Genomic DNA, 15,115 nt, shown 5'->3' on the forward strand with positions numbered 1-15,115 from the left:
GAAAAATAAGAAAAAGAAAGGTGAAAAACAAATGTTCTGAAAACGTCATTTGATTCTGAATTACAGTGGCTATTGCACAGCTATTGCAGAACTTGCTAACTTTTCGGACTGTAACCTGAACGCTAAGGCCTCCTGCCTAAGCATTTCTGTGCTTAGTACATATACTTCCAAGATCTGTGTTACAAACATTTTTCTTCAGGTTGAAGAGTCAACTCCACCTGTACTGAACACCAGCTGACTGCAGCCATTCACATTTTTGCTCAACCGAGCAGTGATATAGAGCATTCAAATCCGACGCTGTACGTCACTACTGCATATCCAACCAGAGACAGTTGCTGGATATCCAAGTTGGATTATAAGAGTTGTGGGCCTGACCTCCACGTGGCCCACCCCCTCACTGAAACCAGCTGTCTGGAAGTGACCTCAGTACCTTTTTTACCCCCCCCCGCCCGTACTGCAGAGCAAACTTTGTAGCATTTCTGCACTCTAAAGGTAAAGGCTCCCAGGACGGCGGGTCTTTTTGGAAAATGTACTTGTTGAAACTTCCTCCAAATGTTGGATTTAGGACCAGATTTCGAGAGGTGCTGAGCTAGTTTCTAAATCAACTGATAGGCCCTCACATAGGTCTGTTCTGGAAAAACTCATGTTGCATCTCTCACGTAAGGCAATAGTGCATATCAGTGAGTCCAAAAGGAAGGGCCCACACCATGTGTCAATCATCCAGGCAGAGCTACTGTGGCAGCGGTACAGTTGACACTCCTCATTCACTGATACTTTCCTACACCTTTATAAAGATTTTTGCTCTGCTCTCAGGATGAATGCAATCATGACAGTGATAATAACCATTACATATTGCACAGTTACAGCATATTTTATACAATTATATCAAAACATTCCTCAAAATTCTCTTTTTAAAATAGCTACTTTTCTTCAAATATCAGCTTGTCTTCTCTCAGTTAGAAGAGATGTATCAGGTGGAATCTTTTGTGTATTTCAGCAGTCACTCCTAACTTACACCACATATAAAGAAGAGGTGAATCAGCCCCGTCAGCCTCTTGACGTAGCTAACACACATGTTAATTGCACCTTTTGGGACGATAAAGCCTGTGAAAGTCTCATTTTAAACCAGCGTAACTCGTAGACTGTAACAAAACTGCCAGTGTACTCAGGCTCAGGACCAACCCGAACCCCCATTTTTATTTGCTCTCCACTTGTCCCTTGGAGCTCCAAGGGTGGAAGAAGTGCCCACAAGGGACTTCTGATCTGGGGCAGCAGAGTGCTAGAAGAGTTGCCACTACAAAGTGACTCTGTGGTGGAAGAGCATTTTCAAGACTGTCAGAGGTGTCGGAGCACACTGTTGGTGTCAGGAAGAGTTTGGAAGAAGCATGCCTTGCCTGCTCTCACCTCCTGCTGAGCCCTTGCATGTTGTCTTCCGAGGCTACTGTGGCAGCACAGCTCTCAAAAGATTTTTGAGTCCCACTTTATACTTCTTTCCTCATCCTAGACAGCAGTTTGCTACTTGTTTTGCTGATCCTTTTTTGTTTTCTCTGCTTCCTCCTTTGCTCTTAACTGCATGGTCACCTTCGGAAGTGTTAATGTCTGCTGTTTGCTTACAGGCTTTTTTGCTGTAAACAAGAGTGATTTTGTTTATATGGTTCTTGCTATTAAATCAGCGCTGTAATTTGCTTTAATATAGAGAACTTAAGCTTGGTTTCATCACTTCAAAAATACTTCTTACAATTTCTGCTCACAAGATAAGTCACATTCTAATTTCTTTTTTAAAGCCTGGTATTATACGCCTCACAAGCCTGAAATCTAAACAGTGTAGGTGAAGAAGGCAAAATTCACCTCCAATGTGGACAAGAACTGCACCATGTAATTACTCCAAACTCCATTCAACAAAGCAAGCATGCACACGCATGGTGAGCTGCAGTGGTTTCAGGTCTGTACTGTAAAAAATGCATCAGATGGATGCAGATATTAGGAGAACAGTTCTGTAGGAAGATACGCACAATGCCACCAAGGAATATCTGTTTTTCTTTCAGTACAGAAAGAGGAGTGATCTTGAAATGATATATTACATGAAAGAATATGAAGGTGGATCAGTGGAAGAGGTAATCCTGATGTAAAAAATAAGACACTATCAAATACCAAAGTATTTATTAGCATTTTACACTGCAAAGATATAGCAAACTTAACTGGGCAATATTTTTATACCAAGATATGTTTCACAACAGCCTTCCAAGATGCCAGACCTCTCACCATTTCTGTATGTTACACAGTAAGATTCAAGCCCTCCCAGTGAACAGAATGAAAACATACTTACTTCCCAGCAGCAAACACAGCTTCCTACCGCCTATGACCATGTTGGAACAGCAACCTAGCCATGCCACAAAGGTCTTACCACAGAAAAGGTGATCAGTTTTGTGGAACTGCATTGAACTGGGCCTATACTACACATAGCCAGAGCAGCAATGGGTAATATCATAACCCCAACCCAGGAGATCTGGCTATCCAAACCGAGCTCTTGGGCTTTCCTTCTGCTCTTTGTCATCTTTCACAGGTGCCTATCTCATCAGATAGCAGAACCACTTTCTCCTCTTCCACAAATGAACATACCTTGTGAGGATGGAAAATGCACTTCCTCCGTCATCGTTCCCTCACAGACCAGACCTTGCCACTGTCCTTACCTTCAGGTCCCGTTTCTTTACTTTCTTTGTTTCTGTCTGTACAGCCAGTACAGGAGTCCTCTTCTTTTACTTCAGAGTTGATGAGCATTTGAAAATGTACTCTCCACCTACATGGCTTCTACCAAAGGTCAAACAGGCAACGATCAGACTCCAATAAAAAGTTATTATAAAAACAGGATCCAGACACTTGCAAATTAATTACAATGAACAGTTCTTCTGGAGATCTTGTGTCTATTCAACTGAGGTGGTTTTTATTTCAGCAGAATTCTCCCAGGAATCTACATAATTAAAGACACATCAGTGGTTACAAAAATGCATTTCATTTATGCCAAACATCTTTTTACTGCCATGATGGAAAGTTTCCATATCCCAGTGATGAGACTGGTCCCTAATGTGAAAAAGTGCTGTCAATGAATGCAACGGCCATTCTCTGCTGCCATATAAAACAAATGCAAATACAGCACTGTAATTACTCCATTGACAGGAAATTCTACCCAGGATACCAGCCTGACTCCTAAGTCATCTGTACCGAAGATACACAGTCTCTGAACCTCAGCTACGGACATCAACATTGGGAAACTTTCTTCCCTTAGTCTTTCTCTGCACATGGTGCCAGATATCGATGCCTTTCCTCCTTCTGCTCTAGAGAACAGTGTGGTCGCTGCTCCCATCCATTGCTGCACTTCAAAGTGCAGAATAAGCCAGCACAAAACCACTGTCAGCGGCCACAGGCACTCGTTGGTTTTGCCCCTCGCCGTGCCTCATCCTGACAGTCCCTGGTGCCCGCCTGCAATCTCCTTCCAGGAGTTCCTACGTTCCCACCCCGTCGCTGCTGCCCCCCGCCTCTACACCAGCTCCACGAGCCCTTCCAGACTTCTCGTGGCTCCAGACACCCCCAGCGCTCCACTACACCCTCCCGGCGGCCCGGCCCGGCCCGGCCCCAGAGCTGCGACATCGCCCACACGGGAGCAGCCGCCGCGCCTCAGTGCCAAAATGGCGCCGGGGCGCCGGAGCCCCCTCGCCCACCCGGCGCGACGGACGTCACGCGACTAACGGTTTCTCCCTTCCCCCTCCCTCCCCCCGACTGAGCGGCCTAGACCAGGGACAGCGCATGCGCAGCAAGGCGGCCCGGCCCGCCGCGGCTCAAGGTCAGGCGCGAGGTAGGCGCGCCAGCGCGCACGCGCGGGCGGGCCGTCCTTGCGCAGCTGGTGTGTCCCCTGCGGGCCGCCGTGGGTTCCGGTTCCGCTGGGCGCCGCCGAGGCAGAGGGGATGGCGGCGCTCGCCAGGGTCTCCCGGCTGCTGCTCGGCGCCGCCGCCCCGCGCTCCTTGCCGGGGCGCCGCATGTCGGCCGCGGCCCACGAGCCCGGCGGAGGTAACGGGGCCCCCGGGGCGGGGGCGCAGCCCGGCGCCGCGGCCGAGGCACCGTTGCCCTTGGCGGGCGCCGCCCTCTGCGCGGCAGCGGGCAGCCCCCGCTGGCGGTCGGAAGCGGCGCGGCGGCCCCGGCTCGCCCGCTCGGAGCCCCGCGCCCGGCTCGGGGACTCAGCAGCCCCTGTCGTTCCTAGCGGCTGCACGAGCGCGCTCGGCATGCTCTTGGGGCGGCCTCCGCGGAAATCTTGATTGCTGCTGCTGCTCTAATTCGGGCAATTTGTCTTCTCGCTTACTAGCCCGCCTGTGGAAGCTCTTGACCTTCGTGGTTGCTCTTCCTGGAGTTGGTGTCTGCATGCTGAACTGCTACTTAAAAGGACAGCACGAGCATGAAAGACCCGAGTTTATTCCTTATGCTCACCTCCGGATCAGGACCAAGGTATGTTCCAGTGCTCTGTTCAAAGACCTTCTTATTTCCTGTGACTGCAGAGCTTCATCTGAGGTTACTACAGCTTCTGTGGCTTTCTTACCTACAAAGTGAGGTGCTGCATACATAGGCATGATTTTAACTTTGTTTCTGAGACAGCAACGGAGGGTCTCACAGCTGAGCTGAAGTACCCATCGCCTTTGCAGGTCTAGAACTAGCCTTTTGCTTCCCCAGAGTAATCCTGCTGGGGCGTCACTGAAAACGCTTCAGCCACAGAGCTGCTTTAGTTACCTTACACAAATACAGAGGCTAATAGAGCTGATCCTATGATCCCAGATTCCCAAAACAAGGGTCCTGACAGTATTGATCTTTGATGTCCTGGCAATGACCTTATTGTCTAGAGACAGCTGTCACCAGCTAACGGAGACTGTTTTCCACCTTGCTCTTTGTACAACCTGGAAAGCAGATGTTAGCTTGCTTATTTCACCAGCCTTTCAAGCTGGGAGATGTTTGAGTCTATTTCCTGCTGCAAGAGTTAATCTCCTGTGCTGTAGTAGAGCCTTCCATTAGCTGCCAATGGCGTATTTTCTTTCTTCTTTCAACAGCCTTTCCCCTGGGGTGATGGGAACAAAAGTCTATTCCACAATCCCCATGTTAATGCTCTCCCAACTGGTTATGAAGACGAAAACTAAGATCTTGACCATAGCCACAACTTTGGCTCCTTCTGCATTTGGACCAGAATGTTGTATGGGAACCATCGTTTAAGAAACTCTGCATTCCTTCTACTATCAAGTCGAATGGTGTCGCGACCTCTGTTATGTGCTTGCGTAGAGGTCCTTTAAATAAAAACTCCTAACTTGAATTCAGGATCTGACTTTTTTTTGTTAGTCTGTGAATCCTTAGAAGTTTATTCTGCTTAAAACGGTGACACTCCCCCACAAGCAATAGCGCAGTAGCAAAGGGCTTTGAATGACTGAGTGTTACACCTGCTGCTGTACCTGATAATACTGATGTTAGCAATCAATATGTTTGTCATGAGTATGAAAGCAAATAATGCATGATGCCTGGTCTACCTGATCACTGTAAACACATAGCTCACATTAAAATGAACAGTTTTTAGGCTAACACTCTAGATTAAAATTCAGTGTATACTGAAGCAAATTCTGTGTAATCAACTACAGCAATAAAAAAAAATGTTATTAACACAGTCATCAAGGCAACTGTCTCTCACCCAGCGTGTTCTGAGACAGGAGGCGGCGGCAGTCAAAGGTGTGTAATTAAGCTCTGTGCAATTTCACAGTATTAATCTCTAGCTCTGGAGTTTCCTCGTATGCTATAAGCAGTGCACATAAGTTACTCACAGCTTTACAAAGAGCATAGTTGTGGTTTAATTGTACAAAAGTCTCTCTTACGGCCTTTGCAAATGAAAACACACTTTTTGCTCCACTGCATCTTTGTAATATGCACTGTGTCACTGAGAAGCAACTCGGCTCTGCAGGTTAAAGTTTAACGTTTCAAGGAGAGACTATAACTTTATTTTCCAAAGTCAGTAGCCAAGTCTAAAGCTCTCTGCCTGTCCCAATACAGCATTAATTTTGAAGAGTTTCCTCTCAACAAGTCAACTGTTTTCCTATTCCCTCTGCAACTTCCATATTCTTTTGCATGGCAGAACGCAGAGAGAACTTATGTCTTAGCTGTAATTATTATCATAATTTTTCCCCAAGGAAGACTACCACAGCTGACTTGGCATCCTGCTGCTGAAAGGAGTGATGGAGAGTAAATGAGCTAAATGTAAGAAGCTCTAAAGTGGGCACCGCAGGACACCTTTTCCCATGTTTCAGTATAATTTATTTCATCTACGTAGCTCAACAGAACACTACAGTAGGATGACTTTAAAATTCTTCTGTATTAAAAGCACAGAACAAGGCACTAATGGGCTTAGTTTTTTGTAAAGTTAACTGCCCAAATAACAGTACATTTATTCCTGTATGAAAATGATTACGGAAAAGTGAAGTGGTTGTATAGGTTACTCCTTTAAAAAAAAGTTTCACACTTGACAGTCCCCAAAACGCTATTTAGAATAGAATATAGAATAAAATAGAATATTATTCTAATAGAATAGAATGTTCCCCTAGCATATTTCCCATAAGAGAAAGCTAATTTTATTTATACCTGAGTGACCCAGCAATTTTTAAGTGTCACAGAACAAGCTGTTAAGTGCTTCATATAATCACTGTACAGCCTATTGAGCTACCTGCCTAACGCACCTGAGAAGGGAGTGTGCTGAAACCAGACTATAGAGCAGACAGCACGCAACAGCTGCTATGTTTAGGCCATCGCTGAAGGCACAGGGAACGAAGGCCCCACTATGCTGCAGTTTCTGATATGCAGCACAAATCCTAAGCTAATTTTAAGCATGTGAAATCGTTACTTAGGACCTGCAGCGCAGACAAGCCAGCTACTGTGTTTGAGAACTGCAAATGAATTATTTTGTGTGATTTTTTTTTGTTTGTTTTAAAGTAAAGGCTTTGAACCATGTCTCAGGTAGTCCTTAAAAAGCTAAGAATGAAGCTCATCTTTTTTCCAACAGAATTACAAAGCTGACTTCTCTCTTTTATTCCCAGCTCAGAATGATTTTTTTTAACTCCCTCACCTGTACTGGTGTTCTAGGAGAGGACAGCTTTAGCCCGTCCCTATATGAGGATCAGTGGAGATCTCCCCTGCCACAAGGCTCTGAGGGCTCCTGGATGAGACAGGGTGGGTCCCGGTCTGGATCCCTCACCCCTCTTCCGAACACCTTCATTTTCCTAGTACCTGCAAGGAGGAGCGAAGCTCTGTCATTGAATGTCTCGGGACAGAGGAATTAGAAAACGGATTTGGAGAGAAGAAAAGGCTAGTTCCTGATGACTTCTTCACAACCACGTAAGGAAACACCTGTCATCAGGAACCTTCCATTCTTTCCAGAGAGAAGCCTCCTCAGCCCTTCTACTGCCATTCAAAGGCAGACAATTTCAGGCAACTGTTTTAGGAAAACCAAAAACCAGTGTCATTGTCGTGTTACACAAAGGAGTTAATGTACCTACACCACGTTCAGCTGGGATATCTGATGAGTTAGCCGGCCATCTCACCCTTTCACAGTCACTGCCACTACAGAATTAATAACTTAATCTGTTTCTGTAGTTTACGAGACAGCATATTGAGACAAAGAGGTAACAATTTTAATTTGCTTTACTAGGTGCGAACTACACGTGGTTCGGGAGCAGCTTTGCGAGCAGGTGAGGCGGCCCCAAGAGGCAGGACAGGCAGCTGGAGCTTTAACCATATCAGCTGCCAAGCTTCAATCCAATGTTGCCCTCATTCAATACACGCTTCCAGCTACCCCGAGCAAAAGTGTAACAATGATCATGGCCAACCCGGGGCTTGGTGGGAGAGCGTGTAGAACGACGGCCAGGTCTGCGCTGCAGTTTTCCTGCAGGGACAGACAACATGAAAGGAAAGAAAATTCAAGTTGCAGATTGTTTCAGTACCTCGGAAAAGGCTGGGGAGTACCCTCCACAATCAAAGGCTCCTCTTCAGCAGGCTGTCTCTGCTGAAGATATCTCTATCTCTTTGAGGTCATACTCAGATTCTACTGGACAGCTATCTACTAGAACAAAATATAGCCTGGTTATCAATATTTATTTTAGCTAGGATATTGCACACGGAGCATAAGTGCTTTTATAACATCTCTGGCATCGATACAAAGCAACGTGGTAGCCCCTCAGCATCCAGGATATCAACCAAGCCCCTTTCTCCACAAGTCAGCAGCACAGAGATGAGACAAAGTAAACCAATCGCCTTCATGCTCTTTTTAAATGTTCTGACGTGTTATATAAATAAGCAAGAGAAATCGGTTACAGATCAGTAACTCAACCCATCCTAACAGGCATTCTCCCATTACAGAGTACATTCACATAGGAAGTTAGTTAAAAAGGCTTTTCACAGTTAGATGCTGAGTCACCACCAACATTCATCGAAAAGGGGGCAGTAATTACCACGTGATCCGGGGTGGTGGTGGTGGTGTTTTTACAAGCAGAGCAGAGTACTTGCTTCCTAAAAGGCTACACAGAGAAAGCAGCTTAACAAAGGCCTTTTCCAGGTGGCATCTAGTCTTTTTGTGTGGTTAGGTTCCTTAGTCCAAAGGCTCATGTTAGTGACTCCACGGGAAGAGCTGAAGTCAAGAGGAGTTCTCCGTTTTCCCTTTGCTTGGGCCCATGAATTCCAGGCCTTCAATGGGTATGTCCTTCTCCTTGATTGCTTTCTGGGGAGAAGAAAAACAAACACGCACCTTTACCGCGCTAAATGATGTGTTGTCTGGGACAAAGCAAGACCTAAGGATTAGTAGGCTGGGACGGCTCGGGACAAAGCTGTAATACTAAAGGTGCTCGAAGAGGCGCGGGGAAGCAGCGCTGGGCTGCGACCTCGAGCCCGCCGCAGGAAGGGGCGGCGAGCGCCGCGCTAACCGGCGCGGACGAGCCTCGCCAGGAGGACAGGGACGGCCGGCACCGGCTGCGGAGGGGACGGGAGGGAGGCGCCGGGCCGGGCGCGCACCTGCACGCAGAGCTGGTAGCGGCGGAAGAGCTGCCCGCAGGGGTCGGCGGCGCGCTCGCCCTTGAGGAAGGTCTCGGCGAACCAGCGGTTGAAGCACTGGTCGTACTCGCGCTTCAGCTCCGTGCAGGCCTCGCCCACGCTGTTCATGATGGCGGCGGCACCCCGCGACCCCCCCGCCCCCCGCCGCCGTCGTGACGCGCTTCCCGCGCGCCGCAAGTGCCGCCGGGTGACGCGGCGCGGGCGCTTCCGGCGGCGGCGATGCGGGCGCTGCGCGCGCTGCGGCTGCTGCGGGCGGGGCCGGGGCCGAGGGCGGCGCACGGCGGCGGCGCGCGGGAGGGGCGGCGGCTCCCGCAGGTACGGCGGCGCGCGAGGCGCCGGGGCGCGCGGGGCGGGGCGGGGCCCCCGGCACCGGCACAGCTGCTGTCCCCCGGCACAGCCCCGGCACCCGGGACAGCCCGGCCCCGACACCCGGGACAGCCCGGCCCCGGCACCCGGGACAGCCCGGCCCCGGCACCCGGCACTGATGCCATCCCCAGACAGCCGCTGTCCCCGACACCCTGGGACAGCCCGGCCCCGACACCCGGCACTGATGCCATCCCCAACACCCGGGACAGCCCGGCCCCGACACCCGGCACTGATGCCATCCCCGACACCCAGGACAGCCCGGCCCCGACACCCGGCACTGATGCCATCCCCGACACCCAGGACAGCCCGGCCCCGACACCCGGCACTGATGCCATCCCCGACACCCAGGACAGCCCGGCCCCGACACCCGGCACTGATGCCATCCCCAGACAGCCGCTGTCCCCGACACCCGGGACAGCCCGGCCCCGGCACTGATGCCATCCCCAGACAGCCGCTGTCCCCGACACCCGGGACAGCCCAGCCCCGACACCCAGCACTGATGCCATCCCCGACACCCAGGACAGCCCGGCCCCGGCACCCGGCACTGATGCCATCCCCGACACCCGGGACAGCCCGGCCCCGGCACCCGGCACTGATGCCATCCCCAGACAGCCGCTGTCCCCGACACCCGGGACAGCCCGGCCCCGACACCCGGGACAGCCCGGCCCCGGCACTGATGCCATCCCCAGACAGCCGCTGTCCCCGACACCCGGGACAGCCCAGCCCCGACACCCAGCACTGATGCCATCCCCGACACCCAGGACAGCCCGGCCCCGGCACCCGGCACTGATGCCATCCCCAGACAGCCGCTGTCCCCGACACCCGGGACAGCCCAGCCCCAACACCCGGCACTGATGCCATCCCCGACACCCGGGACAGCCCGGCCCCAGCACCCATCACTGATGCCATCCCCAGACAGCCGCTGTCCCCGACACCCTGGGACAGCCCAGCCCTGACACCCGGCACTGATGCCATCCCCGACACCCGGGACAGCCCGGCCCCAGCACCCGGCACTGATGCCATCCCCAGACAGCCGCTGTCCCCGACACCCCGGGACAGCCCGGCCCCGACACCCGGCACTGATGCCATCCCCAGACAGCCGCTGTCCCCGACACCCTGGGACAGCCCGGCCCCGACACCCGGCACTGATGCCATCCCCGACACCCGGGACAGCCCGGCCCCGACACCCGGCACTGATGCCATCCCCAGACAGCCGCTGTCCCCGACACCCGGGACAGCCCGTCCTCAGTTCGCAGAGCTGGAATCGGCGTGTCCGCACTCACGGCACCCTGCAGACAGATCCATTTACCTCGTGTGTGCAGGGTGCCGACAGCTCCCTGGTTGCTGCGACACACGCAGGTAGATCTTCAGTGGCTGTGGAGTGTCACAGCTGCGCTGAAGTCCACAGGAACAGCTCTTTGTCGCAGTCGGGAGGCGAGCCCTGTGCGACGAGGCTCTGGGCTTGTGGAGAGGAGAACCAGCTGCAGCACGCAGGCCTGGAGCCCCCTCGCCAGCTCTCCCCCACGGCTCTCCGAATTAGCTTTACAAGTGCCAGTTCTTCCGCTTGTCCTCTGCTACACAGACAGTGACGGGGAGAAGGAGGAAGGACTGGCTTGATTAAAGTCAATTTTCCATTCTGATCTGTGACTTCATCAGAAAGGGAAAGGAATAAAAGAAATCAAGATGTTCTAACAGAAGTAAACTCAGTTATTTTCTAAACAAGAAAAGCTTGTTCCATAGCAAAGATGTTAGCGACAGTATCTGGAACTGACTCATCTTTGCCCGTTTTTCCATCCGTCTGTGGCAGCCTATTCCCAGGATCCAAGCAAGGGACTGTGTCTTTTCTTACAGGAAACAGTAACGGTGGCCGTGCTGGATCACTTGGAGCACCTAGCGCTCGTTGATTTCCGCAACGCAGAGGGCGTAGAGCGGCTGCAGAAAGCAATCCAGTTTGCTGATCAGCTTCATGAGGTAAACACAGAGGGAATACAACCAATGGATTCAGTACTAGAAGACAGGTGAGGAATCACTGTTAGTGGCCTGCTTTGAACTATTCATTTGTCAAAGTATTTGCTCTGAAAACTTTTTTCCAGAAATATCCTAGCTATACATTTGGCCCCTTTGCTTACAGAAAGCCTTTAATGCGGTGGTGTGCGGAAGAAAGAGGCCAGATTAGTGCCCACAAGCTTAACACGTTAGCACAGCAAAGATGCACTCCAATCCTTTAGCGCTGTCTTGCTATTTATCCTGAAGGACCTGCACGTGCTGTTCCCCCAGTGTCTGGCAACAGCTTTTGAAGTTGCTTCAAAGTGTCCTAGTACTTGTTGGTCTGCTTGCTTGAGACTGAAAACAGCTTTAGAGATACTCAATGCTTTGTACTTTAGTAACAACCTAACAGGGCATGTTTAGCTCAGCTTTTTACAAAGTTGTGCTGCCAGTAATCCTACATGCAAACATGCAGTCCTACATGTACGTCCTCTGACGTACTTGCCTCTGTATGGCCAGCTCCATACTAAAGCTACCACCAAGTCAAGAGGCGTGGGATGTTTTCAAGGTTTCACTGTCGGTTTAGTGATTGTTTAGGTATATTCAAAGCCTGACAGACTAAGTTTTTCTGACAGGAACAAGGCTGCGACTGTTCACTCATTTGCCAGTCGTCTTTAAGGAAGAACTTCTTAACATGTCAACAGCTTATTGAACAGAAACATTAAAAGATAATGGAGATGTGAAAAAAAAAACAGATCCATGGTGCTTGCACGCAACTTCTGTGCTAGCCTTTGTACTTTGTAGTTTAAAGACAGGCTACTACTCTTTGTTCTTCAGGTGTCTGTATCTCAGAGAAGATGATGTTACAGAAGGCAACTGCACAAAGGAGCTGCTGAAAAATGCCAGAGAAAAAATAGAGGAATATTTTGTAGCCCCACCAGGTACTGTCTTGTTTATAAAAAACCTCTTAATTTTGCTTGAACTACCTTTTGCTTGAATTAACCTGAGCAATGTACCCCCCCACACACAACTGAATTTACTTTCAGAAATACTAGGCAGTAATAAGAATGTATTAAAATAGGGAAATAATATCTGTAGCCGTCTATGAAGACACACTTAAATCTATTGGTCCAAAAGGAGTACAGAAATCTTACCCTAAAGATAGTGCGCATATAGACCTTCCTTCATTTGCAGGAAGTCAGACAAAACTTTTTTGCTCAGGACGTGCAAGTTGCCTGTACGTATTCAGAATAAACTGGAGGGGCACATTTGTGTTAATTTGTACTACCCGGAAGGTAACTTACAGCTGGTCTCACACCTTTTTTTTTTTGTTTGTTTGTTTCCTATCAGGTAACATCCCTTTACCAAAGTTAGAAGAAAGAGACACTTTTCTGCAGGGATCTTAATGAAAGCCAAGAACCAGAACGCCATTTCAGTAGTTTATTTGGGAAAACAAGGGTTTGTGCAGCCACAGCTGAAATACTCTAGTGGATATTTTTATCAAAAGAGCACTTGTACTACCACATTTTTACACCTTCCTTCTGTAAATTATCTTGCTATTGAAATATATTCACTGTTCATGAAGCTGAAAGGCAGCATGAAATCTAGACAAATGTCCTTTGTGCTTTTATTTATTAAAGCGTGTCCATGTGTCCATGTTAATCTTTAAGATGCCGAATGGCTTAAAGGTTTTAAAGAGAACGTTAAGTGTGATAATTAAAAAAGAAACAAAACACTTTTTTTTCCTGACAAACATACAATAAAACCCAAATATTTGCACTGTATCCTTACCAACAGCCCTTTCCCAGCATGAATGAGGAATGAACAACTGGAGCCTATGACCAATGCATAAATAACCAGATTGAGATTTCCATAAAGGTGGCAGTTGCTTTGTTCACATTCTGGTATTCAAGGTCTACAGAGAAAGACTTTACAAAACATTTGGCGAGGGCATTTGAGAAATACCTCGTTAACAATCACCTGCAAGAGCAGAGGTTCAGCTCTTGGAGAGGAAGATGAGAACAAACGTGTAAGATGCTATGATGTCAGCCTAGCCAGACAGGTAAAGGATGGAGTCTGCCCATTAGGATTTTAACTGCCAGTGGCAAGCTACAAAAAAATAGAGCCATCCTTCACACTAAGGAGACGCCAAACTCTCAAGCAAGAGTTACATACCAGTAGCTCAAATTCTGTAAGGAAATCTCCCAAGCAAGCGTGCTTAGCCTTCAGCTCCCAGGCAGGACTTGTGTCATAGAAAGCTCAGCGACAGTAAAAAGGTGATCGCAAAGAAGTAGCACAGCTCCAAGAACAAAAAAACTCCACCTAAAACAAACAAACAAGCTCTATGGCTTAGCAGCTCAGAGATCAGGAGACCACCACAGAAAGAGGTTCTGTGCTGGGAAAATGGGGAGCACCACTACAGCGAGCAACAGTTTCATCCTGGCTGACGATACTGAAGTTTGCTCACAGAACCTCCAGCGGCTGGAGGCACGAGGAGCCAAGGCTCATTGACAGAAACCAGAGACCTGCTGAAAAGAGAAGAGTGCAGCAAACTGGGAGTAGTCCAGACCTCTTGCTTTCAAGATATAAAAAAGCACAGAAAACATCTGTGACAGACTTTTCTTCCTGGACCATGTCCCCTCCAAATATATATTTACAAATTCAGAATTATTTATTCTAATAATAACTTCATGCACTGGAAGAGATCATGAGCCACAATGGAATTTTCTTGAGAAATGCTAGAAGAGACCCTTGAAGTTATTGTAATAGGATACTACTAATCACCAGCTCTGAGATTCTGCTTTTATGGCTCTCGAGAGCATGGCAGGAAAAGGAAAGTGTGCTCTTCCATGACTGTGCATGCACATGCTGTTCCCTGGAGGGCAGAAACTTACCCCGTGAGATTGGACCTTGATGTCATCCACTTTACGCAGTACATGTTCTGTGTCTTCTTTGCAAAGAAAAGCCACTGCTCCCATTCTGTACACGCCCACTCTGGATACTCCTATCTTTCTGTACATCTGCATAATGAACTTCCAACAGCTTCACGCATGCAGTCCTTCTGGTCCTGCCAGCTGCCTGATAGAGGAAGTCCCGAGCGAGGCCATCATCCTAATCCTTCTCTCCCATAAACTTCCACATCCTTGCAAACAACAGGTAATACAAATTAGAGGTTAAATATATACATGCATGCATTGCTGCTTAACATCTCAAAAGGCCACTAAGTCTATTAAAAGTATAATAATATGAAAAACACTGAAAAAAATACTTGAAGAGAGTTTCAGTAGTAATGGTATTGGGTTCAGCCATTAGTGGCTTGCTCATAATACTGTATGTGTGTGCAAACTGCTTTGAAAAGCTCCCTCGTAAGCCATTATGTGCTACTTATTTCATGGAAAACCTAAGTTGAGTGAAAAAGACTACAGCTGCCTTTGCTGTTATTCACCAATAAGATGAGCCTACTACACAGGACCAAGACATCACAACCACTGGGCAAGATCCATTTTCGTTCACTTATCTGAGAAGTTGCTGTTTTGGTAAACTTTGAATGATCTGGAATTTTTTTTTTTTAATATCTGTCTAGCAGGAAGTGAGAGAAAACACTTTTGTTCCACTCTTATTTTGTTTTTGCACAGTTACCTCATTATTTGTT

At 48.7% G+C, this 15,115-nt stretch overlaps 3 protein-coding genes and 1 long non-coding RNA gene across 7 annotated transcripts in view; 2 read left to right on the forward strand and 2 right to left on the reverse strand.

Moving 5' to 3' along the window:
* Positions 1 to 3,881, reverse strand: part of LOC104152219 (uncharacterized) — a 47,101-nt gene extending 43,220 nt beyond the window's left edge. For 2 of the 4 annotated variants that reach the window (XR_011135213.1, XR_011135212.1), the window contains exons 1-3: positions 2,691 to 3,779; positions 1,849 to 1,949; positions 1,405 to 1,625 (exon numbers count right to left, since the gene is read on the reverse strand). This is a non-coding gene — a long non-coding RNA (uncharacterized lncRNA). The other 2 variants (XR_011135214.1, XR_011135216.1) reach the window with 2 other exon arrangements.
* On the forward strand, positions 3,817 to 5,344 carry COX6A1 (cytochrome c oxidase subunit 6A1). Its single transcript, XM_068911879.1, has 3 exons — positions 3,817 to 4,062; positions 4,355 to 4,494; positions 5,088 to 5,344. Exons 1-3 carry the CDS (start codon positions 3,960 to 3,962, stop codon positions 5,172 to 5,174), a joined length of 330 nt encoding a protein of 109 aa, XP_068767980.1. The 5' UTR covers positions 3,817 to 3,959; the 3' UTR covers positions 5,175 to 5,344.
* A 2,797-nt stretch (positions 5,345 to 8,141) lies between these two features.
* On the reverse strand, positions 8,142 to 9,334 carry TRIAP1 (TP53 regulated inhibitor of apoptosis 1). The gene is made up of 2 exons (XM_068911882.1): positions 9,073 to 9,334; positions 8,142 to 8,782 (listed from the first exon to the last, which is right to left on the reverse strand). The coding sequence occupies exons 1-2, from the start codon at positions 9,217 to 9,219 to the stop codon at positions 8,699 to 8,701; spliced, it is 231 nt and encodes a 76-aa protein (XP_068767983.1). The 5' UTR covers positions 9,220 to 9,334; the 3' UTR covers positions 8,142 to 8,698.
* GATC (glutamyl-tRNA amidotransferase subunit C) lies at positions 9,331 to 13,125 on the forward strand. The gene is made up of 4 exons (XM_068911883.1): positions 9,331 to 9,426; positions 11,329 to 11,495; positions 12,301 to 12,404; positions 12,814 to 13,125. The coding sequence occupies exons 1-4, from the start codon at positions 9,331 to 9,333 to the stop codon at positions 12,867 to 12,869; spliced, it is 423 nt and encodes a 140-aa protein (XP_068767984.1). The 3' UTR covers positions 12,870 to 13,125.
* The last annotated feature ends 1,990 nt before the right edge of the window (positions 13,126 to 15,115 follow it).

The sequence above is a fragment of the Struthio camelus genome, chromosome 17 (genome assembly GCF_040807025.1).
Source record: "Struthio camelus isolate bStrCam1 chromosome 17, bStrCam1.hap1, whole genome shotgun sequence".
NCBI lineage: Eukaryota > Metazoa > Chordata > Aves > Struthioniformes > Struthionidae > Struthio > Struthio camelus.